Source organism: Corythoichthys intestinalis, chromosome 20 (assembly GCF_030265065.1).
Source record: "Corythoichthys intestinalis isolate RoL2023-P3 chromosome 20, ASM3026506v1, whole genome shotgun sequence".
Lineage (NCBI taxonomy): Eukaryota > Metazoa > Chordata > Actinopteri > Syngnathiformes > Syngnathidae > Corythoichthys > Corythoichthys intestinalis.
Window position 1 is genome coordinate 13313940 of NC_080414.1, and position 26017 is coordinate 13339956.

Sequence of the window (26017 nt, forward strand, 5' to 3'; positions counted from 1 at the left end):
AAGCCTTACGGGCGAAAAAAAGGGGCATCCCCAAAACTCCTTAAATTGCATAGAAATGTATCTATTTTTAGATGAGAAAACTGTATTGTGTAGTATGTGGGTACGGCAGTTTCTTTGCAGCAGATTGTTTTGTGTTTTTTCTGCAGGTTAGTGAGAACAAAGTTGTGAATATCGTAATTAACTTTTGTGTTGTCGGCACTGAATCCGGTCACGTGATCCATTGACAAGCCAAATTTCTTAAGGGAATGTTCTAGGAGAACTAGTATTCCAGCAGCTGACTCGTCTGCATTCTTTGGACAAGTCCAGCATTTTGTTAGTGAGCCCAGACTCTGGAGTAAAGTACTGAACAGCAAGGGGAAACATCCTCCTGCTCAATTTATTCGAGGCATCGGTCTGTATGGAGAATGGGATGGGTGACGTTAAGATCTTGAGCACATCACCCACTGCCTTTGGACCTGGGACTTGCTTCAACAGTGCCTCTTGCTATGTTCTCCTCAAAGTCATTTTCTTCACAATTTTGGAATCACCTAAAAATCTTCTGATTGAGCCTGTGTCCACAGTCAGCACTATTGTAGCTCTGGCTGGCTGTGTTTTACTGTCTGGTATACCTGTGTCACCTCAGCTGCAGTAATTTAGAGGGTAGGAGTGGGATGATGTCAAATTCACTATTAATCAATCAATAGATAGTATATATTAGCCGTAGGACTATTAATTCTGTGTTTATTTGCTGTAAATCTATTAGGAATAATTCCAAATGAGAAGTATTAGTTAGTGTAACAAAATAAGTAGGGCTGTCAAAATTATCGCGTTAACGGGCGTTAATTAATTTTTTAAAATTAATCACGTTAAAATATTTGAAGCAATTAACGCAGATGCCCCGCTCAGAAAGATTTAAATGACAGTACAGTGAAACGCTCACTTGTTGTGTTTTACGGAGTTTTGCCGCCCTCTGCTGGCGCTTGGGTGCGACTGATTTTATAGGCTTCAGCACCCATGAGCATTGCGTAAGTAATTATTGACATCAACAATGGCGGGCTACTAGTTTATTTTTTGGTTGAAAATTTTACAAATTTTATTAAAACGAAAACATTAAGAGGGGTTTTAATATAAAATTTCTATAACTTGTACTAACATTTTTCTTTTAAGAACTACAAGTCTTTCTATCCATGGATCGCTTTAACAAAATGTTAACAAAGTTAATGCCATCTTGTGGATTTATTGTTATAATAAACAAATACAGTCCTTATGTACCGTATGTTGAATGTATATATCCATCTTGTGTCTTTCTATTCCGACAATAATTTACAGAAAAATATGGCATATTTTATAGATGGTTTGAATTGCGATTAATTACGATTAATTAATTTTTAAGCTGTAATTAACTCGATTAAAAATTTTAATCTTTTGACAGCCCTAAAAATAAAATGTTCTTTATGGGTACATAAATTAATTCCATATTGATTGATACTAAATGCATGTTTAAAAAAAAAAAACAACAACATTCCTAAAAATAATCAACCATAGTAGCATAGTATGCTCCTATCAATGATAAATATAGCCTATGTATTATCCATATACAAGAGCATAAAAACATACCAAATCAAGCTCAGGGGATGTTTCAGGTACAAAGAATTGTGACGAAGGCTGGGATCTTATATTCCGTTTGTGGAGGTCCTGCAGCATGCTGTTTTACACCTCCGTGAGACACTGCAAAAACTTTCCTGCCTTGCAGTTCGCTTTATAATCATCATCAGTGACTCTATCGAGCCACGGGTTACCCTCTTCCCACTCCAGTCTATTTTTTGGAGACATTTCCCCCTTTTGAGGATGAGGTGGGGTTTCCTGAGCTTCTGCTGTTGAAGAAGACATCTTTGTTTTGAAAACGCACGGGCCGGTGCACTGAGCAGAGCGAGCGAGGTAACTAGGCAACGAACCCGGAAGGGAGCGCAGTGCAGGGCAGACAGCAGCGGGCAGGCAGGTAACTATCTTGCCGTCTTTAATATCGCCTGCCCTTTTTGTTCATTATTGTTGGCTCAGTGGTCACTCATGAACGCAGGTGTGTGTTTGTGTGTGACAGACGTGCATGGGCTGGGCGCACCACCGCCCGCCGCTGGAGCCGCTGGTCACGCGGGGTCGCCCCATGGGACAATTGTGAAATACGGAATAAACTGCGTTCCGTATTGGTTCAATACGGGCCACATTATTGACAGGTCTCTACGGCAACTAGGGATGGAAATTTCGACTAATTTCCCTGCCGACTAGTCTCAGATTTTATTTGCGACTAGTCGACTAGTCTATAAGCAATAAAACGCGCAAGTTAATACACATAATAAATAAAAAGTTTAAAATGCAAAAGTTTTGTAAACCCTCCTATGTGTATGTTTGTGTGTTTGGAGTTCTCGCTCTGGTTGTCTGTTTTAATGAGGCTGATGCGCAAAGACCAAACCCCCTTTCAGACTTATATCACGCTAAATTCCTTTGTCATATGATGCAGGATTTCCCTGTGTCTTGGCTTTCAGAAATTGAGAGTAGGCATGTGCCAGTATGATATTCTAACAGTATGGTAACCTTAAGGCAAAATATCACGGTTTCACGGTATCACGGTATTGCAATTGCAGCTCTCAGATGTGTTACTTTGAGATATCTGGGTTAAAAAATTTTTTTTTTAACTTTTTTGCATTTAACAGGATTTTTTTATTTTTCCAAACCTATTAGCCAGTTGGAACATAAGTATATTATTAAGTTAAAATCAATTGAAAAAATAACAAAATATTCAAAATAAAATTAAAATAAATGCAGTCCTTTAGTGAACCGAAACTCACAGCCACAGCTCAACATTATTACCATCAGAACAAAAATAATTGAATTATTTTCCATAAAAAGCACGTGTGTATGACTCGTATCATGTCTACATTATACACACACACTCATTCTCAACAACAGACAGTTGCCAGAGAAAAAAAAAACATGTTTCACCACCGCTAGACACAAACACTCTGGAGTTAACTCTCGTAGCTGGTGGGAAACGTTCATGAAAGTGGTTACTAACCTTTAATTTTGTATAAATGTGAAATCATATTGGAGGCATTGCCTCCTCGGCAGCCACCCTCCGCAAACATGTTTTACATGTCGGTTGGCCGTCTGTAACGTTTCTGCCGCCGAAGTATTCCCATACCAGCGATTTCATTTTCTTCGATGGGGGACAAAGTTCAGGAGTTTCACCTCCTCCAGCCATCGTGTAGCACAGTCAGTGCTGCTGACACTGGGCAACAACCGGTGGGGGTGGGTTGAGCCTTACAGCTGCAAGCAAGATATTTCTCCATGCATTTTTGGAACATAAAAAATAGCTCATACCTTAGGGACAATATGATGGATTTTTTTTGCAATATACCTTGAAACCGGTCATCGGCACATGTCTAATTGGGAGATGTACCGGGAATTATGGACACTTTCAGACTCATCCGTGTTGGTGACTCGGCGCTCTCTGTGCGTCGAAAGCTAGGGATGGGATTTTATAACCCGGACATTACGTCATTTTTGGTCGGCATTGGCAACAAAATAAACCACACATTTCCAAAGATGGACGATGGGCTCTCTCTTCCTCGGTTCTAAGATACAGTAGCAAATTAATTTCGGTATGTTTCAAGTTGAATGTTGCGATCTTTTCAGTTTGCCATGTTTATAATTGCGATGTTTGTTTTCGATTTTTCGGCTTACTGCAATAAAAGAGGAAATGACGATCGGCCCGCCATGGTATTTACGTCATCAGCCTTCACATGCATGTTGCAGCCGGGTGAAGTCCCGGACATTATACTAGGACGCGACTCGGTTAAAGCAACACTTGGTAACTTTTCAACCTTTATAAAATGTTTTCATAACATTTGTGTTTTCTGAAATTTCCCAGTTCACAGTGAGTCAGCATACAGGCACACTTTTGCGAAATATACCATGTTTATTGATTAGAAATTGCAAATAAATAAAGTTTATTGATTACAATCCCACAAAGGCAAGCAAAAAACAAGCAAAACACAAGAAACAATAGCGCTAGATATAGTTCGTCAATCCTAAAATCCCCGCATTACCGTTAAAGCACAACAAGATGCTCCTTAACAATGAAAATCTCTTACCGTTGACAAATGAGCGGAGAGCCAACGCCCCGGGTCAGAGTATCCAAGGAACAAAGCCGAGCGATTTCGTACGTTAATCCTACGGTGGACTCTGAGGGGGTGGAGAATGCTCCTGGCTTTATAACAGTACGCCTCGGGGGCCCACAGGTGGCCAGCCTCGAAGCCCAGGAGACAAACCATTCTGCCCATACATGGTAATCTTAACATGTCTTTGCTCCACCTGTTAAGGACGTGAGCCTCGTGTCCAAAACTGATTGGTTGACTTGTTGTGCAGTCCCGGCAGCAGATGTTTTGTCCCCGCAGTAAATATTATGGGTGCAAAACAAGTTATCTTGTGAGATTCCCTCCTAACTATGGAACCCAAGGTGAAAAACAATAACAAGTTGTTACAATCTAGGTCATAGAGGCAATCATACATCACAAAGGCATAATGTGCTAATGTTAAGGCATCACATAATATTTTCCCCCATTATGCCGCCCTTTGACCCGGATTGAATTTATCATAAGGCATCATGTGCTAATTCACTTTGGGTCACATAATATTTTCCCCATCAATTTGTGATGATATGTCGACCTACAACTAGTTAAATGACACATCTTTTATAGTTTGAGGGGGGTCTGTATCGCTTTCACCACCCGAACTTGTCAGCGCTGACGAGATCGGGTGGAGTGGAAGGTTTTAGCCACACTAAGCCACATGGTTGCTAACTGTCATATGCTATTGTTTAGCCACAACTGGTTTCGGTACTATTTGTCCTTCACACAGCCACTGGAAACAGAAATGTTGTTAAATCCAACTGTTCGGGTGTGCGCTGGTCTTCATGGGAAATGCAGTCTTCCTTAAGGCAAAACACTACTGTTTTTTTCCACCAGCGTCGCTAAAATCGACCAAGCAGAAAGGTGTTGCTTTAATGTCATGTTATCTCTGTGTCAGTCGACCTGGGAAATTGCTTTCAGACATAAGGGCTACCCGTTTATATCCCGGGATTTACCGGTGTTCGGTGTATGTCTGAAAGGGGCTCGAGATGCATGATGCTGCGTTTAATGGACTAGTAAAACACGAAAGCATTAATAATGAGTAGGCGTTTAAGTAAGCAAGTAGGCGCTAGTCGCGCACATCCCTATTGGCAACAAAGGCGTCATCTAGCGCACCGCTACTGTCACGGACAGTCAAATCTAGGGCTACAGCGATCGATTATTTTAGTAGTCGATTAATCGATGAATTAGTTAGCTCGAATAATCGAGTCATCGGATAAGGAACATAAGAAATTAAAATACCTGAGCTGAGCCTCAAACGGTACGAGAAAAAGATTTTGTGGAAGCAAAAACTTTAATGCTATAAAATGTTAAAGTTATTTTTTATTTATTCATTTTTCCACAATGCTCTTAACAAATGGTTCAGGCACATATTCCCACAAAAAAACGTCTAAATATACCTATAAAATAAATTACAAATACATTAAAAATCATTAGTTCAAACAAAAACCCAGCTTATATTGGTCTTAACAGGGAGCAGCTGGATTCAGCCTTGTGAAATGAGGCAGACTAGGGGGCAGTGAATCCACCCAAATCAATAAAACTAAATGCAAACACTTTCAAAACAAACCATTACAACAGCACTTTAATTAAACGAATACTCGAAGCAGCAAAATTTAATTCGAATCTTTTTTTCTAATCGAATACTCGAGTTCATCGATTAATCGTTGCAGCACTAGTCAAATCCCAGTTAAGCTGTTCAGACTGAGAAGCATCTTGTCCAAAAATGTGGTTTCAATCTGTCTCGCAAAAATCAGATTTCTGTGCTTTGTGACGGTTCAGACTACAAAAGCGAGCCATACTTTTTAGGCGAATATGGCCTAAAAATCTGATTTTGCCTGCCAGTCTGAACAAGGCTTTATTGTTGTTCTTGTATTCCCTTTTATTGTATTCCAATAATTGCTTCAGAGAAGTCGAATACTCACAGAGGAGACGGTGCTGTTTGTTTGCCGACTGACTAATGACATCCATCGGCCTTAATGGATGTCAGACGTCAATAGAAGCCGAGAGCCCTCGCCCGCCTTTCTATTCTTAGTAATCGCGGCGTTATGTGCGCGAGAAACCTTTGGAGAAAAGTGTGGGATCGCTCCAGCGACTGAGTCAGCGCGTTCCAGTTCTTCAAGTTCTTCAAAAAATCTCAGTAACGAACAGAAGGCGTCTCCGCCGCGTGATTCAGGAAGGAGCTTGTGTAAGCGCGTTGACTTCCTGCGCGGCGGTGTCATCGGAGACCCCCGCACGCGTCAGCTTCCTGCGCGGTGGCGTACGATTGTGAATAATAACCAGAAGATGCAACTTATTACATTTTCGATTCACAACTCAGTGGCCGCCATTGACGGAGATAGACGTTGGACGTCTAGCGCTGTCAATGGCACTGAGAGATGAGCATTCTAAGCCAATCATCCTAGAACAGGGGTGGGCAAACCGGTCCTCGAGGGCCGCAGTGGGTCCTGGTCTTTGTTCCAACTGATTCAGCACAGACAGTTTAACCAATGAGGTTTCAGTGGAAACAAGAAGCACCTGACTGCAATCAACTGATTGCACTTGTAAGAAACCAGATTGGTGAAAGGCTGTCCTCATGATGGGTATGAACAAAAACCCGCACCCACTGCGGCCCTTTGTGGAATAGTTTGCCCACCCCTGTCCTAGAATGAATTGAATTATCATGTGTCTTGTTTTCAATGGCAGGCAATGAGTTAATTTTTTATCACTTCCTTGTTAATTTTAGGGTACTTACAAGCAGTGTTGTCACAGATTACTTCAAAAAGTAATTTAATTACTGATTACGCCTCAAAAAAGTAATCTAGTTACTTTACTGATTACTTTATTATCAAAGCAAGTAAGTTACTTTAAAAGTAATTTATCGGTTACTTTTTACCAATGTTTCTCCCTTTGCTGCCTCAACATCAGAATGACAACAGAAAAATGTCATTGCATGTAATTGATTTTCCCATAATTGAATTTATAGGGGAAGATCAGAATTTTTCACATAAGGCTTAATCTTCGAGTTTGCGGGGGTTTAATGAATTAATAATTAATTAAGCTGTCATAAAAGCCAGAGGTGGTGCTACTAAATACTAAAGATGTGTTTTGATTGTTCTTTCTTTCTTTGTTTCTCAGGATTCCATATTTTTTTCCTCAGAATGGAGTGATTCCATATATGTTTCCCTGCACTTGCTCTATAAAATTAACATTTAGTGACCTCCACAAGTCAGTTTATTTTTTATTTAAAAAAAATTTTTTTAAACATTGACACCTTTTTAAAACGATATCTCGATTCTTGGTAGGAGCATATCGATAACCTTTTGGGATACAAAGCATTACGATATATCACCATATCACCATTTCGATATTTTGTCACACCCCTACTCGAGACCAAAACAGGAAGTAACTATGAGCTGTTACCATGGAAATGAACATTTTCTATTCAAAATGATCTTTGTACATGACTGCCATATTCTTCATTCTACATACATTATGAGGCAATAACAAAATCGTGACGCACAGACGCAAAGGAATCTTAACTGTAATCAGAATTACTGGTTTGGAAAAATGAACGCGTTTGTTTGCTAGTTACTGAAAAAGTAATCAGATTACAGTAACATGTTACTGACAACACTGCTTGCAAGTCACTTCATGCACAGTACAATTTGGAACATTTTCTTTTGATTTAGGAATATTTTTGGGTCACTTTCTTTTGAAATTGGGTCATTTTCTTGCCATTGGAAATGAATGAGGCCATAGGAATTAGATTGAATTGTTTTTGTCAAATTTTGGTGGAGCAGCACTTTTTTAGCACAAACTGTTTTGTGTTCCCTGATTTCCTGACTAAATTATGTGAATTGGACAATAAAAATCGATGAGGTACATTTGGAAATGTAGCAATTTATGTTTTTCCCCATTGAAAATGAATGGGGATGTTTTTGTTAAAATTAGGTGAAACCGTACATTTTTACTAAAAACTGTTTACAATCATTGTGCGCCTTGATTTTCTGAAATTTTTAATGTGTGAATGAAGAGAATTGGACCAAATAAATTAAACAAGATACATTAGGAAACGTAAAAGTATGTTTTTGACATTGAAAGTGAATGGGGCCATTGGAAATAACATGGGGATATTTTTGACAAATTTTGGTAGGGCCGTACATTTTTAGCACAAATTTTTGTGCGCCCTGATTTCCTGATTTTTTAAAAATGTGTAAATTATGTGAATAAGACCAAAAAAAAAATGGATACATTTGAAAATGGTGAGAATTTTTGCCATTGAAGATTAATGGGGCCTCGTGGAATGCATGTGGAAGTTTTTGTCAAATTCTGGTGGACCAATACATTTTTAACAAAAACTGAACACGTTTTTGCACCTTGATTTCCTGAGATTTTTAATGTTTAAATTACGTGAATTGGACAAAAAAAATTAAACGAGCTACATTGAGAAATGTGAAAATTCATGTTTTTTCCGTTGAAAATGAATGGGGGCCATTGGAAATACATGAGGATGTTTTTGTCAAATTTTGTTGGACCAGTACATTTTTAGCACAAACTGTTTCCAACTTTGAAATTGTAGATGTTTTCACTCCAACGCAAGAATGCAGTGAGTCACGTGGACGAGCTCGTACCTGCTCGCGAGTTTCCCGCATGCACCTCGACGCCAAGTTGACAGTTGTGAAGGCGTGGTGAACTTTGAGCCCTGTGTCGCTGGCAGGAATGTTATACAGCGATTCTTAATGTTGTGAGGAGAAAAGTTGAACCAAAGTATCACTTTGGCTTCCATTGACAATAGTAGACGTCCAATTCACTTAAACTGGAAAGACTTGCTAATGTAGCGTGTACAAGAGGACCTTCTGTGCTAATGTAGAGTGTACATGCTTAATAATTTTTTAAAAAATGTACTAATTTGTTGCTCAACACTAGTTTTCCTACATTTTTTGGAATTAAACGCGGCATCGCTCGAGTCATTTTCGGAATTTCTCAGCGTGCCGTGGCCTGTCGCGGGCGTCGTTCCTGTCCTCGTTCAAGCTGCCATCTTCGGCACGGGCGTTCTCGTGATTCGCCGGTGTGCCGTGTCAACCAGCTTTCTTTTAAAAGTGATGTCATCGCTGTCGGTGATTCCCACCGCAGGAAAGCAACAACAGGGCGCCCACGCAGTTTTACAAGCAGTAATGCTTGGCTGTTGCAGGAGCGCTAGCGGTGTCAAAATAGCAGCTGTCGCCGCCTTATGTCACGTTACTTCCTGTCTGCGCACCCCTGATATAATGCTAGGTTAGGAAATAATTCTTCAGTATTTTACTAGTACTTACTAGTATTAAACAGAAAAACTCTTTTCATCCTTCTGCTGCAAACTGAATTGAGTTTATGACTAGTAGACGTCCAATTTGTTTGAAATGGGAGGGTGGCAGCGAATGAACGAATGTCATTGCCATCCCTCCCACTTCAAATGTATTGGACGTCTATGGCTGTCAATGGCAACCAATGAGTTTAATTTTGGGGTTTTTCAGGTCATTTGCTGTTGATTTTTAGTCAATTCCTGTTGATTGTGAAGCATTTCTGAGTCACTTCCTGTCTAGTGCTGTCAATGGCAGGGGTGGGAACATCTGGCTACCTCACGATACAATTTGCGAGGCAAGTATCACGATAACGATTATCTCACAATACTGCGATGCAACAATTATCAGACAATAGGTCTATTATATTATATATTATATATATATATAGTTTATCACGAGGTCCAATCTGAATGAACTGTGAGGCTGGCCATCTCTCCCACGTCAAATGGATTGGACATCTATGGCAGTCAGTGGCAGCCAATGCCGGGCAATAAGAAAAATTTGAGGCATTTCACGTCATTTCCTGTAGATTTTCGGTCTTTTCATTTCCATGGCTGAATCCAGCCGCTCCTTGTTAAGACCAACATAAGTTTTTGTTTGAGATATGTATTTTTAATGCATTCGTAATTTAATTTATAGGTTATTTAGCTGTTTTGTGGGAATATATGTCTGAAAGATTTGTTAAGAACATTGTAAAAAAAAAAAATAAAAAAAAAGTTAGCATTTAATAGCATTTAAGCTAGCAGACTTTTGCTATGCAAGTTAGCCAATTGTTCCCTTGTTGTACTTAGATCCTCATTAATTAATTTTTTTCCCCGCCATTTAAAGCTAAAATCAGGTATTATAATTTTTTATGTTCCTAATCCGATTGCTCGATTATTGGAACTAACTAGTTGCATTGACTACTAAAATAATCGATAGCTGCAGGCTACAGCCCTAATTTCAGGTCACTACCTGTTAATTTTCAGTCACCTCCTGTTGATTTTGGGACATTTACAGGCCACTTCCTGTTGATTTTGGGTCACCGAAAAGGAAGAATGTCCCCAAATCAATAGGAAGTGACTCAAAATCAGCAGGAAGTGACCTATAAATGCCCTAAAATGAACGGGAAGTGCCATGTAAATGCTTAGAAGACATGCTCTGGTTTCAGTGCCATTGACGACGCTAGACGTCCAATCCAGTCAAAATGAATTGGATGTTAGGGCTGAAGCTATCGATTATTTTAGTAGTCGATTAATCGATGAACTACTTAGTTCGGATAATTAAGTAATCGGACACATAGTCCCACAAAAACGGCTAAATATACCTATAAACTAAAATACAAATGCATTTTCTAATTGAATTACTCGAGTTAATCGATTAATTGTTGCAGCACTAATGGTTAAGATCTTAGTAGCAACCTGTTGGTTCCTTTTTTTTTTTTTTTTTTTTTTAAACAGTGACACCTTTTAAAAACGATATATCGACTCTTGGCAGGAGCACATCGATAAGCTTTTGGGATATTAAATTTAAAAATTATCGAAATTTTAATTTTAGGGGTTTTTTCTGAGGGGAAAAAATGAAGCTGAATAACATTTAAAATAAATATTAGGGGTGCACGATATCAATTTTTTAAAACCGATATCGATAACTTCCTGCTCCTCAGGCCGATACCGATACAATAACCGATTATACATTGAAAAATTATATATATGTATATATTAGGGCTGTCAAACGATTAAAATCTTTAATCGAGTTAATTACAGCTTAAAAATTTATTAATTGCAATTAATCGCAATTCAAACCATCTATAAAACATGCCATATTTTTCTGTAAAATATTGTTGGAATGGAAAGATAAGACACAAGATGGATATATACATTCAGCATACAGTACATAAGGACTGTATTTGTTTATTATAACAAAAAATCAACAAGATGGCATTAACATTATTAACATTCTGTTATAGCAATCCATAATAGAAAGAATTGTAGTTCTTAAAAGAAAAATGTTAGTACAAGTTATAGAAATTTTATATTAAAACCCCTCTTAATTTTTTCGTTTTAATAAAATTTGTAAAATCCCGCCATTGTTGATGTCAATAATTACTTACACATTGCTCATGGGTACTGAAGCCTATAAAATCAGTCGCACCCAAGCGCCAGCAGAGGACGGCAATACTCCATAAAACACAATTAACAAGTGAGCGTTTCACTTTACCGTCATTTAAATCTGTCTGAGCGGGGCATCTGCGTTAATTGCGTCAAATATTTTAACGTGATTAATGTAAAAAATGAATTAACGCCCGTTAACGCAATAATTTTGACAGCCCTAATATACATATATATATATATGTATATTTATATATATATATTTTTTTTTTCAATGTATATAGAGTTTTTGAACACCTGTAGGTCAAAAATACTAATGGTTGATTCAGCATAGACTTGCCTTTGACCGAACCAGAATTTCATGATGACATGAACATTATTATAATAACCAAAACAAACACAAGAACAGTTTTGAGTTCAAATAAAGTGCCCATATTATTTTTTTCAAATAAATATAATTTGAGTTAATCACAATCAATCAGTCAATATTATTGACGATGTGTTCCCCTGATCAATGAGCACGGATCTAAAACAAACAAACCCAACAGGTATTGTGCTTTGTCAGCAGATAAAACATTTGGTGCAACAGGAGAGGAGACTTTTGTCATCTTGGTCCATGAAGCAACTTTCTTAACATGGAAATTACAGAACAGCAAGCCTATCAATAACCAAAAGACCTCTCAAGAACTTGCAAACATAACACTGTAAAATGCAAACATTTGCTAATTGGCATAGTAAGGTTTCTACCTTAGTGAAGGAAAAATACGGCCTCTAAAACAGTAACAAAACTTTGCATATTGGCAAAACAGGAGTTGAAACAAACGCACACATCCCAATCCGACACCGTGCCAAAAATATTATGATTAGGCCCGATAATATGTATTGTTATCGGATTTATTGGGATGACGTCATAATTCCTATTATCGGACCGATAATTATCGTGCATCTCTAATAAATATAAAGCAAATGAATAAAAAAATCCCCAAAACAAATTATAAAAGACCAGATTTCCTTTTTTTTCCGTTTTAGGATTTTTTTAAACTAAAACTAAACACTGTTAAAAGGCTCCAAATAGAATATTCTGACAATTTTGCTGTCTTTAAACGATCCCAGGTCAGATGAAATAGATGTCTATCGCCGTCAACTGCACAGCCCTATTCATGAAACACCACTTCTGTTAACCTTTAACCTCTATATTTCCTCCAGGATTCCCACAACGACCTTGATGACTCCGTAGGCGAAGATGACGGCGGCGTGACGTTCTGCAACGTGAGTTTATCGCTCGCTCCCCGTCGACAAATAAATAGTGATTTGACGCCCACTGTTTGTGAATAATTACGGCTTTGAAAGTGACGCTCAAAATCACCAGTGACTCATTCCGAAAAGCGCCGGCTCGTTAGCTGTGAGAAAATATCACGTTTAGGCAAAAAAAAAAAAAAGTGACTTTATGAGCCGTTTCAATTTGATCATGCTGAAAAAGCTTCAAATTGTGCATATGTCTGCTTGTCCGTGCGGGTTTTTGTGTTGCCGGCAGCTGCAGGTATCGATTTTTTGAAATGCAGAGGAGATGGCTTATGGATTGTATTTCTGAGAAGAGCTGAGTAGTCATTACTCGTCTCTCCGGGGTCCTTAGCGCACACACACACGCACTTAGAAGCCAGGGGTCGTGTGCAAATGTTGTGCACGTCTACTGTAGTGAGGTTGAATCGGGGTACGGTTACACGCTAAAATGCTCGACACATAATCTGGACGTCTGCGTGTGGTTTTAATGTGCAAAGTCACCTTGTGGAGGGAACACAAAGTGCAAGAATATATATGTATTAAAGTAGAAAATCAGAGTATGTTTAGGTTTTTTTTTTTTTAATTCACTGGCTGGCATTTATGATGGAAATATCTGTCAATTCCAGTGACCAAAATAGTCTATCAGTCATTTCCAGTAAGGACTATATCCGTCAATTCCAATGACGGCCATATACGTCAATTCCAATGACAGCCATATACGTCAATTCCAATGACGGCCATACACGTCAATTCCAGTGACGGCCATATACGTCAATTCCAATGACGGCCATACACGTCAATTCCTGTGATGGCCATACATGTCAATTCCAGTGACGGCCATACACGTCAACTCCAATGACAGCTATATCTGTCAACTCCAATGACGCCTATATCCGTCAACTCCAATGACGCCTATATCCGTCAACTCCAATGACGCCTATATTTATTAAATTCAAGTGACAGAAATGTCAGTCAATTCCAATGACGGAAATATTCGTCAATTCCAATGACTGTAATATTCGTCAATTCCAATGACGGTAATATCCGTCAAATCCAATGACGGAAATATCCGTCAATTCCCATGACGGATATAGCCGTCAATTCCAGTGACATCTATGTTAGTCAATTCCAATGATGGCTATATCTGTCAATTCCATTTACAGCTATACAGTGGGGCAAATAAGTATTTAGTCAACCACCAATTGTGCAAGTTCTCCTACTTGAAAAGATTAGAGAGGCCTGTAATTGGCAACATGGGTAAACCTCAACCATTAGAGACAGAATGTGGGAAAAAAACAGATAATCACTTTGGTTGATTTTTTTAAGAATTTATTTCCAAATTAGAGTGGAAAATAAGTATATGGTCACCTACAAACAAGCAAAATTTCTGGCTGTCAAATTGGTCTAACTTCTTCTAACGAGACTCCACTCGTTACCTGTATTAATGGCACCTGTTTTAACTCATTATCGGTATAAAAGACACCTGTCCACGCTCCAAACTCCACTATGGCCAAGACCAAAGAGCTGTCGAAGGACACCAGAGACAAAATTGTAGACCTGCACCAGGCTGGGAAGACTGAATCTGCAATAGGTAAAACGCTTGGTGTAAAGAAATCAACTGTGGGAGCAATTATTAGAAAATGGAAGACATACAAGACCACTGATAATCTCCCTCGATCTGCAGCTCCATGAAAGATCTCACTCCGTGGCGTCAAAATGATAACAAGAACGGTAAGCAAAAATCCCAGAACCACACGGGGGGACCTAGTGAATGACTTACAGATAGCTGGGACCACAGTAACAAAGGCTACTATCAGTAACACAATGCGCCGCCAGGGACTCAAATCCTGCACTGCCAGACGTGTCCCCCTGCTGAAGAAAGTACACATCCAGGCCTGTCTGCGGTTCGCTAGAGAGCATTTGGATAATCCAGAAGAGGACTGGGATAATGTGTTATGGTCAGATGAAACCAAAATAGAACTTTTTGGTAGAAACACAGGTTCTCGTGTTTGGAAGAGAAAGAATACTCAATTGCATCCGAAGAACACCATACCCACTGTGAAGCATGGGGGTGGAAACATCATGCTTTGGGGCTGTTTTTCTGCAAAGGGACCAGGACAACTGATCTGTGTAAAGAAAAGAATGAATGGGGCCATGTATCGAGAGATTTTGAGTGAAAATCTCCTTCCATCAGCAAGGGCATTGAAGGTGACATGTGGCTGGGTCTTTCAGCATGACAGTAATCCCAAACACGCAACCAGGGCAACAAAGGAATGGCTTCGTAAGAAGCATTTCAAGGTCCTGGAGTGGCCCAGCCAGTCTCCAGATCTCAACCCCATAGGAAATTTGTGGAGGGAGTTGAAAGTCCGTGTTGCCCAACGACAGCCCCAAAACATCATTGCTCTAGAGGAGATCTGCATGGAGGAATAGGCCAAAATACCAGCAACAGTGTGTGAAAAGCTTTTGAAGAGTTACAGAAAACGTTTGGCCTGCGTTTTTGCCAACAAAGAGTACATTACAAAGTATTGAGATGAACTTTTGGTGATGACCAAATACTTATTTTCCACCATGATTTGCAAATAAATTCTTTAAAAATGAAACAATGTGATTTTCTGTTTTTTTTTTTTTTTCCACACTCTGTCTCTCATGGTTGAGGTTTACCCATGTTGGCAATTACAGGCCTCTCTAATATTTTCAAGTGGGAGAACTTGCACAGTTAGTGGTTGACTAAATACTTATTTGCCCCACTGTATATCCGTCAATTCCATTTACAGCTACAGTGGTACCTCTACATACGAAGTTAGTCCGTTCCAGGACCTTGTTTGTAAGTCGAAATGGTCGTATGTCGAGCAGGATTTTCCCATAGGAATACATTATAATTCCATTAATTTGTTCCACAGCCCAAAAACCTTCACTAAATCCTTAAAAAATACTGCTGGTACTATTACAAATGGCAATTACACATAGCAAAACAAATAAATTATAAATCAAAATCGGAATAATAATAATAATAATAATAATAATAATTCCTGTATTAATGTAACGAATCGGGTTCTAATGTGGCGGACGTTTTTTGCTGACCCTGAACGCACCGCGGGGCTGACATGCCAGAGACAGACCGGTGAGCTTGAGTTTCACTTTAACTTTGAATGTTTTCTTGAGAACACCGTCGATTGCGGCAGACAGAAGGTGTTTTTGTTTTGAATAAGTTGTGAAATAAATGATAAAAACGTGGCGAAGTTGGCGATTTCTCTGGAGATGTTACCACAATAAGAATTGTCAGCTTAACTTATAAAGACTGGCGAACGATGGTCGGAGGAGGACCGTGGAGATGTATTGTTGAGCCATTTCACGGATGCCCACCCTACGCTCATATTTTTCTGTCATTTGCATCTTCATTTAGAAGGTAAGCGTCAACTTTTTCCTTGTTTCACCACCTGTACCAACCTTTTCTGAAACCAGTGTTGATTTGTCACACAAGAAAATCCGCCGTGCATTCGTCTGCGGTGCTGCCATTGTCGTCGTATTTCGAGCATGTCGTCGGATGTAGAAACAAATGGCGAGTCAAATTTTACGTCGGATGTCGAAAAGTTCGTGTGTCGAAGCGATCGTATGTAGAGGTACCACTGTATATCCAATTCAACTGAAAGCCATATCAGTCAATTCCAATGACGGAAATATCCGTTAATTCCAAGGGCATTCATATCCTTCAATCCCAATGACTGATATATCAGTCAATTTCAATGACGACTATTTTCTTCAATCCCAAAGACATCCATATCCGTCAATTCCAATGACGGAAATATCCATAAACCCCAATAACTGATATAGCTACTAATTCCATAAATTCCAATGACAGCTATATCCGTCAATTCCAATGAGAGATCTACACTCTTGATCAAGTAGTGTGTGTGTGTGGGGGGGTGTTTTTGTGTGTATTTGCGCTGACTGACAGATGGGTTTTAATCCCATTTGACCATCTGGACGGACTTTCTCTGCTCTTTGTCTTTTGAACCACGTGCACGATGACACACACAGAGGAAGTTGTGACGTGATTTGTGGAATGTGAAAAACGAGAGAGGTAATATGGGCAGACGTTCATATTTTTAGCCAAAAGAGGCCTTGCGACTGTTGAATAATTAATACTTCCTTTGATCATCGCTCTCGAAGACCCGGTTGAAGGCGGCCGACTTTACTGTGGAACAAACGATCCTCTCAGGAACAGTCGCCGTCTTTTGTCGTTTGAATATTTGAACAAGTGACCTCATATTTGGCTATATGTAGTACGGACACACACACACATGCACACACCTGAGTTGCAGCAGATGGCGGCAGATGTCAGTGGGTCCCTCAAGAGAACGGCGATTCTCTTAATGTAGTTTGGAAGCCATTTTCTCGCCACATTGCTTGTGCGTGTGTGTGTGTGTGTGTGTGTGTGTGTGTGTGTGTGTGTGTGTGTGTGTGTGTGTGTATGTGTCTGAGGTCAAACTGAACCATTCAAACTACACAGTAGTGTTAGCTGTACCGAAATGGCACCATGGTTAAAAATAAAGGTTCTGTTCTGTTCGGGTCTGTTCTAGGTATGTCCCGATCCGATCACTTGATCGGAAATCGGGCAGTTCAGGCCATTTTTCAGAAGATGGGAATTAGGTGAAAAAGATCGGGTTTTTAATTTATGCTATGTATAATTAAAAAACAAAAAACTTATTGTGCTGGCTAGAGTCGCCGGTGTTTAATAATAATAAGTGTTCTATAAATAATTAATATTAATTTACTGCATCCATCTTGTGACTCAGTTTGGAAAACATGCCCATTCACTTTCACAGTAAACAGCCTGTTGGTTGCATTGATGCTCTCGAGTGCTTTCTGTTTCATTTCTGCCTTGGAAATATATATATGTCTGTTATCATTTTACATCTATGCCAACCTCTTAATATGCAATATATGTGTGTTTATGGGGAAAAGCTACAGTATATGAACTAAATTTGTCAAATACATCCTGCTGTATGGAAGCTAACCTACTACTATACTTATAGCTTGTAGCTCAAGTGAAGTGTGGCGTCGACATGGTATTTGTATACCTAAGTGAATTATGCAGTTGTGTTGAATGCATGCATGTTTCTTTCATGTTCAGTCCATCGCGGATTTTTAAAAATTTTTTTCCAATTAAAAAATGAATGAATAAATGCAGTATTTTATGGAGGTGTCCCGATCTGATCACGTAGTCGCTCACTCTCGCTCCTGCCGCTTTTCTTGGTCAGGCAGTGCACTTACACTCACAGTAAGTTTACGATGATTGACAGACATTAAGGTTTGATCTTGCCAGAGACGCTTGGAAGTCAAAACTTTAATGGACCGCATGTGTCAATCATCGTTTAACTTGTAAAACAGTTTCTGTGGCAACTCATTATGTGTAAGTGAGCAGCTTGAGCGGATTTGAGTGGACTCACTAAATTAAGCATTTAATAAAGACAAGCATTTTTGTACTTTACTCTTGTTTGAAAACAATTCAGGGGGATTATTAACATGTTTAAAACTTATCATAATTATTACATTTGAAGTGCTTAAAAACCATTTATCAATTAAGATATATAAATATACATAATTTTTTTTCTTTAATAATACTTTGCGGGGGGAAAAAAGTGAAAAAACGTATTATATGTATCTCTTTCCAATGCTAAATCTGAATAAATACATTGAACACGCACCCCAAAAAAAATGGTGGGGGGGCAGTGCTGGTTAGCGGTTTTTCCATTTATTGTGGCGAGTTCTGGTCCCCATTAACCGCGAAAAACGAGGGATCACTGTACTTTATATTAAACAAAAAAATACATAATGTATATAATGTTAGCTGGCTGTCGGGGAGTGTACAAGGAAATATATACACAGACTGTGTATGTATATATATATATATATATATTTTTTTTTTTTAAAAGCTAAAAAGTTAAAATTATCCAGAAATGTAATGGCATTGCCAAAAGAAACAAATATATATACAGTACGTTTTACCCACTGCAACACTCACGGATAAAGTGGAGGCGGTAGTACCGTAAACAGTACAGTACTATAACATGTTTGGAACTATTGTTCAAATAAAAAATTTTAAAAATCCATTGAACAGCATTTTTATTTTTCTAAACATATTCGCAAATTGGAACATTAGAATAATGTTAAGTTAAAATAAATCAACAATATACCGTAATTTCCCAAATATAAGGTGCACTCGTGTATGATGCGCACCCCAAATTTACTTGTAAAATCTAGGGAAAATTATTGTACCCGTTTATAACATGCACCCTAATTTTAGCACCAATAAATAGAAGAATACAAGAAAACAGAGCTCGTGTACAGATACAGAAATGTCATTTTACTGACTGGTGAAACACAGCACAAGCATAGCATATTGGTAGTTCAAAACATTACCATAAACTGACAATATTTACGGTAACAATATAATTTGACAACGTCTCCAACTTACTAGAATCTAAGAGAAAACAAAACAGATGTGACTTTTCTTTTAAAGGCTGCTGTATAACTTGCTCGTTTTATCATGATGAATAAATGTTTCTTCCATGGATTGATACGGTAAAATGAAAATGAGAACGTTTAAGTCGGAAATCCGAGAGAGCTCATCGCTGTCGACAAGACAGTAACAATAGGAACTATTGTTATTTGGGTTTGAGTTTCCCGAGGGATAGATATAGTTGACGGACACACACAGGAAGTCTGTGTTGTTACGTTTGTTATGGTCCGAGTTGCGGAGCTGCAATAAACGTTGACTCAAATGAGTTCAAGAAACTAAATTCTGTGCTTTATGAAGAGTGAAAAAAGCAGAATTTAACACAGACGAAATCATTCGGCCGATCAGAGTGAAGTATTACCGAAACAAAATGGTGACGTCACGTACCGTAATGGTCGGCAACGGATCGCCGCATACGTTTCTTCAACACAACGTGACCGTGTCAATAAAAAAAAACGGTTTATATACATATATAATATATATATATTTCTGTCTCCGTCCACGTACCTGTTTATAATGCGCACCATGATTTTACAAGTTGATTTTGGGGGAAAAAAGTGCGCGTTATATTCGGGAGATTACAGTAAACTGAAATATTCTAAATAAATTTAAATAAATGCAGTCCTTTAAGTGAGCCTAAACCCTCAGCCACAGCTCAACCATTTTACCATCAGAACAAATAATACCAATAATTAAATTATTTTCCATAAAAAGCACGTGTGTATGACTTGTATCATGTTTACATTATACACACACTCTTTCTCAACACGGACAGTTGCCAAAGAGAAAAAAAAAACATATGTTTTACTGCCGCTAGACACACTAAACACACTCTTGTAGCTGGTGGGAATCGTTCATGACAGTGTTTACGACCCTTTAATTTTGTATGAATATGAAATCATATTGGGGGTATTGCCTCCTCAGCAAATATGTTTTACATTTCGGTTGACCTTCCTTCTCTAAGTCCCGGCCGTCTGTAACTTTTCTGTAGCCGAAGTATTCTCATACCAGCGATTTCGTTTTGTTCGAATGGGGGAAAAGTTGAGGAGTTTAACCTCCTCAAGCCATCGTGTAGCACAGCTGACTCACTGACACTGAGCAACAACCGGTTGGGGAGGGTTAAGCCTTACAGCTGCAAGTAAGGTATTTCTCCATGCATTTTTGGCACATAAAAAATAGGGAAGGTAAGACGGAAAATTTTTGCGGTTTTAAAACCTTGACATTTTCATACCACGGGATACTTTGAAATCGGTAATCGGCACATGTCTATATTCAATTCTGTTTTTTTCTGATTGTATTATATTCTGTTCTGTAACTTCTAATTCTTTTCTATCCTATTCTAATGTGCCATTGAAAATAATTGAAGTTTTTGGTGGAAAAATAATGACCGCTAATGGACATTTATCAGAAAAATATTCTGCCCCAGTGTGTGTACGTGCATGTCCGCGCGCATTGACGGTGCCAGGCAGGGAGCAGTGCATTGTGGGTGTTGCCATTGTGAAGAGGTCACAGGGCTATGATGTAATACGTCCGACCCATTTTCCTCAACTCCAGGAAGCGACCAATCACATCTCGCCAACACAATATCTTTGTCTCTAATCCGCACTCGAGTGTTCCACATGCACAGGAAGTTGATTTAAAAATCTTTGAGATTTTTTTTTTAGCTTTCATTGACAACCATACATGTTCAAAGGGTATTTCTTGAAAATTCAGCGCTTTTCTGCAATCAATTTTAAGAAAATTATGATTTTTTTTTTAATTGGTGTAAAAAGATGACTTTGAATTATAAGTTTCAAACTTTTTCTTAACTGGGACCTTTCCCAGTTAAATGAATGAATGAAAGGTTTACGCAGTTTTGAATTAAACCCGCATAATTCCGGAGACCAACACGGAAGCTGCGTGACGCTAGCAGATGTTCGCCTTCCTGTGCAGATGTTGTTGCCACGGAAACAATGACAGGACATGATGAACAGCTGGCGTTCGGGCGAGTTTTACTCTTTCCACACTCAGTCCACGCGTTCGGGGCCGACATGAGCGGCCATGAAGACGCTTTTGCTGCACGCCAGAAGACTCCGACTTCAGGTACAAAGTCCAGTTGCTGTTGGGGTGCGTAGCAGTTAGGTGTAACTGGTTCCAGAGTGCTTTGACGCTATCCTGTTTGGCAGCTTTACTTACTGTATGTAGTGTGACAGCTATTTTTGTGTTTGTAATGAGATAGTCGAAGCAGACAAAAGGAAAAACTAACAACAGAAGTCAACAGCCTTGATGAAAGCGATGTTGTTTTCCTCGAGTGAGCTCATTTGTCTGCCTGCCAGCGGCTAATTGTCTCTTGTCAAACTGCTTTTAAAGCTTAGCTAAGTGAAAAAAATAAGTATAACAAATTAGGAATGTCCCGTAAGGGCTTCATTGACAGATTTATCAAGTTACGAGCTGTGGTTTGGTTCATTTGTGTTGGTATTTTGTTTGGAGTAAAGTGTTATGTTTGTGTTTGGGGCACTGGAAATTGCATTTTAATTCATTTTAATTGGGAACATTGATTTGGGATTGCGAAAACAAGTTTACAATACTTACGATATTAGTAATAAACACAAAAACAAGCTCTTTTCATCCTTCTGCTGTGAACTGAATTGAGTTTATCATTAGTAGACGTCCAATTCGTTTGAAATGAGATGGTGGCAGCGAATGAACGGCCCTCCCACTTCAAACGTATTGGACGTCTATGGATGTCAATGGCAACCAATGAGTTTAATTTTGGGGCATTGCTGGTCATTCGCTGTTGATTTTCAGTCTCTTCCCTTTGATTTTGGGGCATTTCTGACTTCATTTCCTGTTGATTTCGTGTAACAGAACAGGATGTGACGCGGGAATCCCCCTGGCCTAAACGAATAGGCAGTGACTCAAATTCAACTGGAATTTGCCTCAACATGCCCTAAAATGAACAAAAAGTGACTTGTAAATGCCCAAAAAATCGGAAAGACCTGCTGCGAATGCTCTGGTTTCGAATGAACATTCATTCGCCCCTCCCAGTCTAAATGGACTGGGCATATAACGCCGTCAATGGCAGCCATTGAGTTAACAGACAGCTAACTGGCTATTCTAGCTATTTAGTATCTAAGTAGAATAGTGCATTCTAGTGAAGGATTTTTATAGCAGCTTGTTGATTCATTTTCATTCTTTAAGCAATGACACTTTATTAAAACGATATTAATTTTTGGCAGTTGCATATCGATAACTTTCTGGAATACTGGAATGTCACACCCCGAATGCACATTGATCAATACATTAATTTAAAAAAAAAAAAAAAAAAAAACATCGATATGAATATACCGGAATTCGCATAGTTGCTAAATTTCATCCGTTGTTCTAAAGCCACTATTCTAAATCAATAAAAAAATAATAACATGACCTAACATAACATACAAACATTCTATCCATTAGGGGTGTGACAAATATCGAAAAGGTGATGTGTCGCAATACTTTGTAGCCCAAATGTTATCAGTATTCTCCCACCAAGAATCGTTAAAAAGGTGTTAGTAGACATGTGCCGATTACCGGTTTCAAGATATACTGTGGTATGAAAAGTTTTTCGTCATACCGTCCCTAAGGTGTTAGGTATTTTTTATGTCCCAAAAATGCATGGAGAAATCTCTCGCTTGCAGTGTTGCTCAGTGTCAGTGAGTCAGCTGTGCTACATTATGGCTGGAGGAGGTGAAACTCCTGAACTTTTTACCCCATTGAAGAAAACAAAATCACTGGTATGGGAATACTTTGGCTACAGAAAAGTTACGGACTTTTCTGAGGATAAGCAGCTCGGAAAATTAATGAATGAATGACTCATACATATGTTCAAATTTTCTAATGTTTTTGAAAAATAAAAATCCTGTTCAATGGAAAGAAGTAAGTTTTTTTTTTTTTTTTTCACATTTAAGAGCTGCAATTGCAGTACCGTGATACCATGATATTTTGGCTTAAGGTTACCATACCGTCAGAATATCATACTAGCACATGCCGAGGTCACCGTGTCACTGCTTAAAAAAAAAAAAACTGGATTGGACATCGAGCGCCGTCAATGGCAATGAAACCAGAGCATGTCTTGAGGTCACTTCTTGTTCATTTTAGGGCATTTACAGGTGACTTCCTGTTGATTTTGAGTCACTTCCTATTCATTTGGGGACATTCCTCCTTTTCAATAACCCAAAATCAACAGGAAGTGATCTGTATTCCTCCCAAAAGGAATAGGAAGTGAAAAAAAATCAACAGGAGATGATGCCAAAATGAACACATTATCTGGCATTGGCTGCAACGGACGACCGTAGATTTCCAATGGATGGCAGGTCATTTGCTGCCATGCCTCCCACTTCAAATGGATGTCTACTAGTTAATTACCTCATTGTATTGCACAGCAGAATGATGAAAAGAGCTTATTTATCTGTATATTAGTTGGTCTTTAGGTGAGAATCAAGGTTATTCTAGTTCATAGACATAATTATTACGTTGCATTGGATTATGAAGTCTATGTCTAGTTCAGAAAAATGTATATAATTTATGTCAACTTTATTTATAAAACCCTAAGTAATCAAAATATTTTTTCAGTACAAAACAGTATTCGAATAATAATAAAAAAAAAATCATAATTAAAAATAAACATTGGTTGGGCAGCCCAGCCCAGTTCAAATGGATTGGATGTCTAACACTGTCAATTGCAGCCGATGAGTTAAGAAATACTCTATATTTAAAAAAAAAAAAAAAACACTCATGCTAAAACTAGTAAAAACCCACTTATTTGCACCCGAGTTTAAATAATTGTCTGTTTGACTGGCGACCAGTTTTGGGTGTACTTGGCCCAACGTCAGCAGTCAAACCCTAATGAGGACAAGTGCTATAGAAAACGCATTGTTCGATTTCCCATCCACGGCATCGCAATATTCAATATAATGAACAGGCTCGAAGAGGCGCAACTAATGAACTACTTCGATTCTGCTAATGAGGCCGCTGCGCGCGTCAGAACCGGCGCTGGAGATTCCCAACCGTCCATCAACACATCATCACTCTGTGGTATGTGTGTTAGCAAGTTACCGTGGCGACGCGCACCCCTGACCTCAGTCTCACTCGCAATGAGGAGCCTTTGTTGTTTCCCAGCGTTCCTTGCTGGAAAATGCATGAGTCATTTTAGGGTTTGACTTTTAACGCATTCACTGCCATTGACAGCAATCAACGTCCAGTCTGTTTTGACTTGGAGGGTTGGCAGCAAATGATCACTGATTATTTTTGTTAACTAATCAGTTCTTATTTTTATCATGTCATTACTGTTTACTGAGTGTTCAATCATGTTATTTTGTTTTTATTACAGAACTTCAGGAGTATGTACCATATTCCATTTTTGCTTTTTTTGATGAAAAAAATATTGAAATTTGAACATTTTAAAATGGATTAAAAACTGAATATGTAGTTTTTATTTTAGGTTGTTTTTTTTTTTAAACAAAAAATATGTTTCAATTTAAAAAATATGCAATATTTACCGTTTATATTTCAGAAATCCGGGAGTATATGCTGTATTTTCATTCTTTTATTTATTTATTTATTTTTTGCCTTCCTAATAAAAAACAAAAAAACTATAGAAAATAAAACAATTTAAAATTGATTAAAAACAGAATAGTTGTTGTTTTTTTACATGAAATATGGTTTAATTACAATAAATGTCATATTTACTGTTTATATTTCAGAAATCTGTGAGTATTGTATTTTTTTTTATAAATTGAAATTTGAACTATTTGAAATGGATTAAAAACAGAATATTTAGTTTTCTTTTAATTTTTTTAACATAAAATATGTTTTAATTTAAAAAAAAGTCATATTTACTGTTTATATTTCAGATATCCAGGGGTACATAATGTATTTATTTTCATTGTTTTTTTTTTCTCTTTGCCTTTTTAATTTGAAAAAAAAACAACAACAAAAAACAGAGGAAATAAAAAATTTTTAAATGGATTAAAAACATTATTTTAGGATTTTTTTTTTTTTTTACATAAAATGTTTTAATTACAAAAAAATGTCATATTTACTGTATATATTTCAGAAATTTGCGGGTATTTACTGTATTTTAAAAAATAGAAATTCAAACATTTGAAATAGATAAAAAACTGCATATTTCGTCTTTCTTTTTGTTTTACAACATAAAATGTTTTAATTAAAAAAGAAGTGATACTTACTGTTTTTCTATCATTTTTTTAAAAATTGAAAACACGTGACAAAACTAATATACATATAATAAATTAAAAGATAATTCACTGCCAGCATAGCCCAGTCAAAATGGTTTGGACATCCATCACCGTCAATGGCAGCCACTGCGTTTTACCTGACCTGTCGTCCGTATACCCCCCCCCCCCCCCCCTATTTTCCATTGGAAGCATGTGTGCGCGTCTGTTATTTGATCCCTGTTGTCCAAGTGAGCGGAAATGCAGTAACCTGGCAAATCCCAAATGTGTGTGTGTTAATTTGATTGCGTAACAGGATTAGAGGTTGCAGATCGTGTGGAATGGAATCCCGCCGCTCGCTCGATCTGCGATGTTATGCCACACATGCACTTGATTTCAATTGATGGAAACACATTTTCACTCTGCGTGACATCATTTCCACTTTGTA

General features: G+C 38.2%; 1 protein-coding gene across 2 annotated transcripts in view; it reads left to right on the plus strand.

Moving 5' to 3' along the window:
* rps6ka3b (ribosomal protein S6 kinase, polypeptide 3b) overlaps positions 1–26017 on the plus strand; it is a 55604-nt gene that overhangs the window by 4242 nt on the left and 25345 nt on the right. The window contains exon 2 of one of the 2 annotated variants that reach the window (XM_057823900.1): positions 12781–12843. In XM_057823900.1, the coding sequence (XP_057679883.1) occupies positions 12781–12843 (63 nt within the window). Of the gene's footprint in view, positions 1–12780; positions 12844–20643; positions 21458–26017 lie in introns of those variants that run through there. The other variant, XM_057823901.1, reaches the window with a different exon arrangement.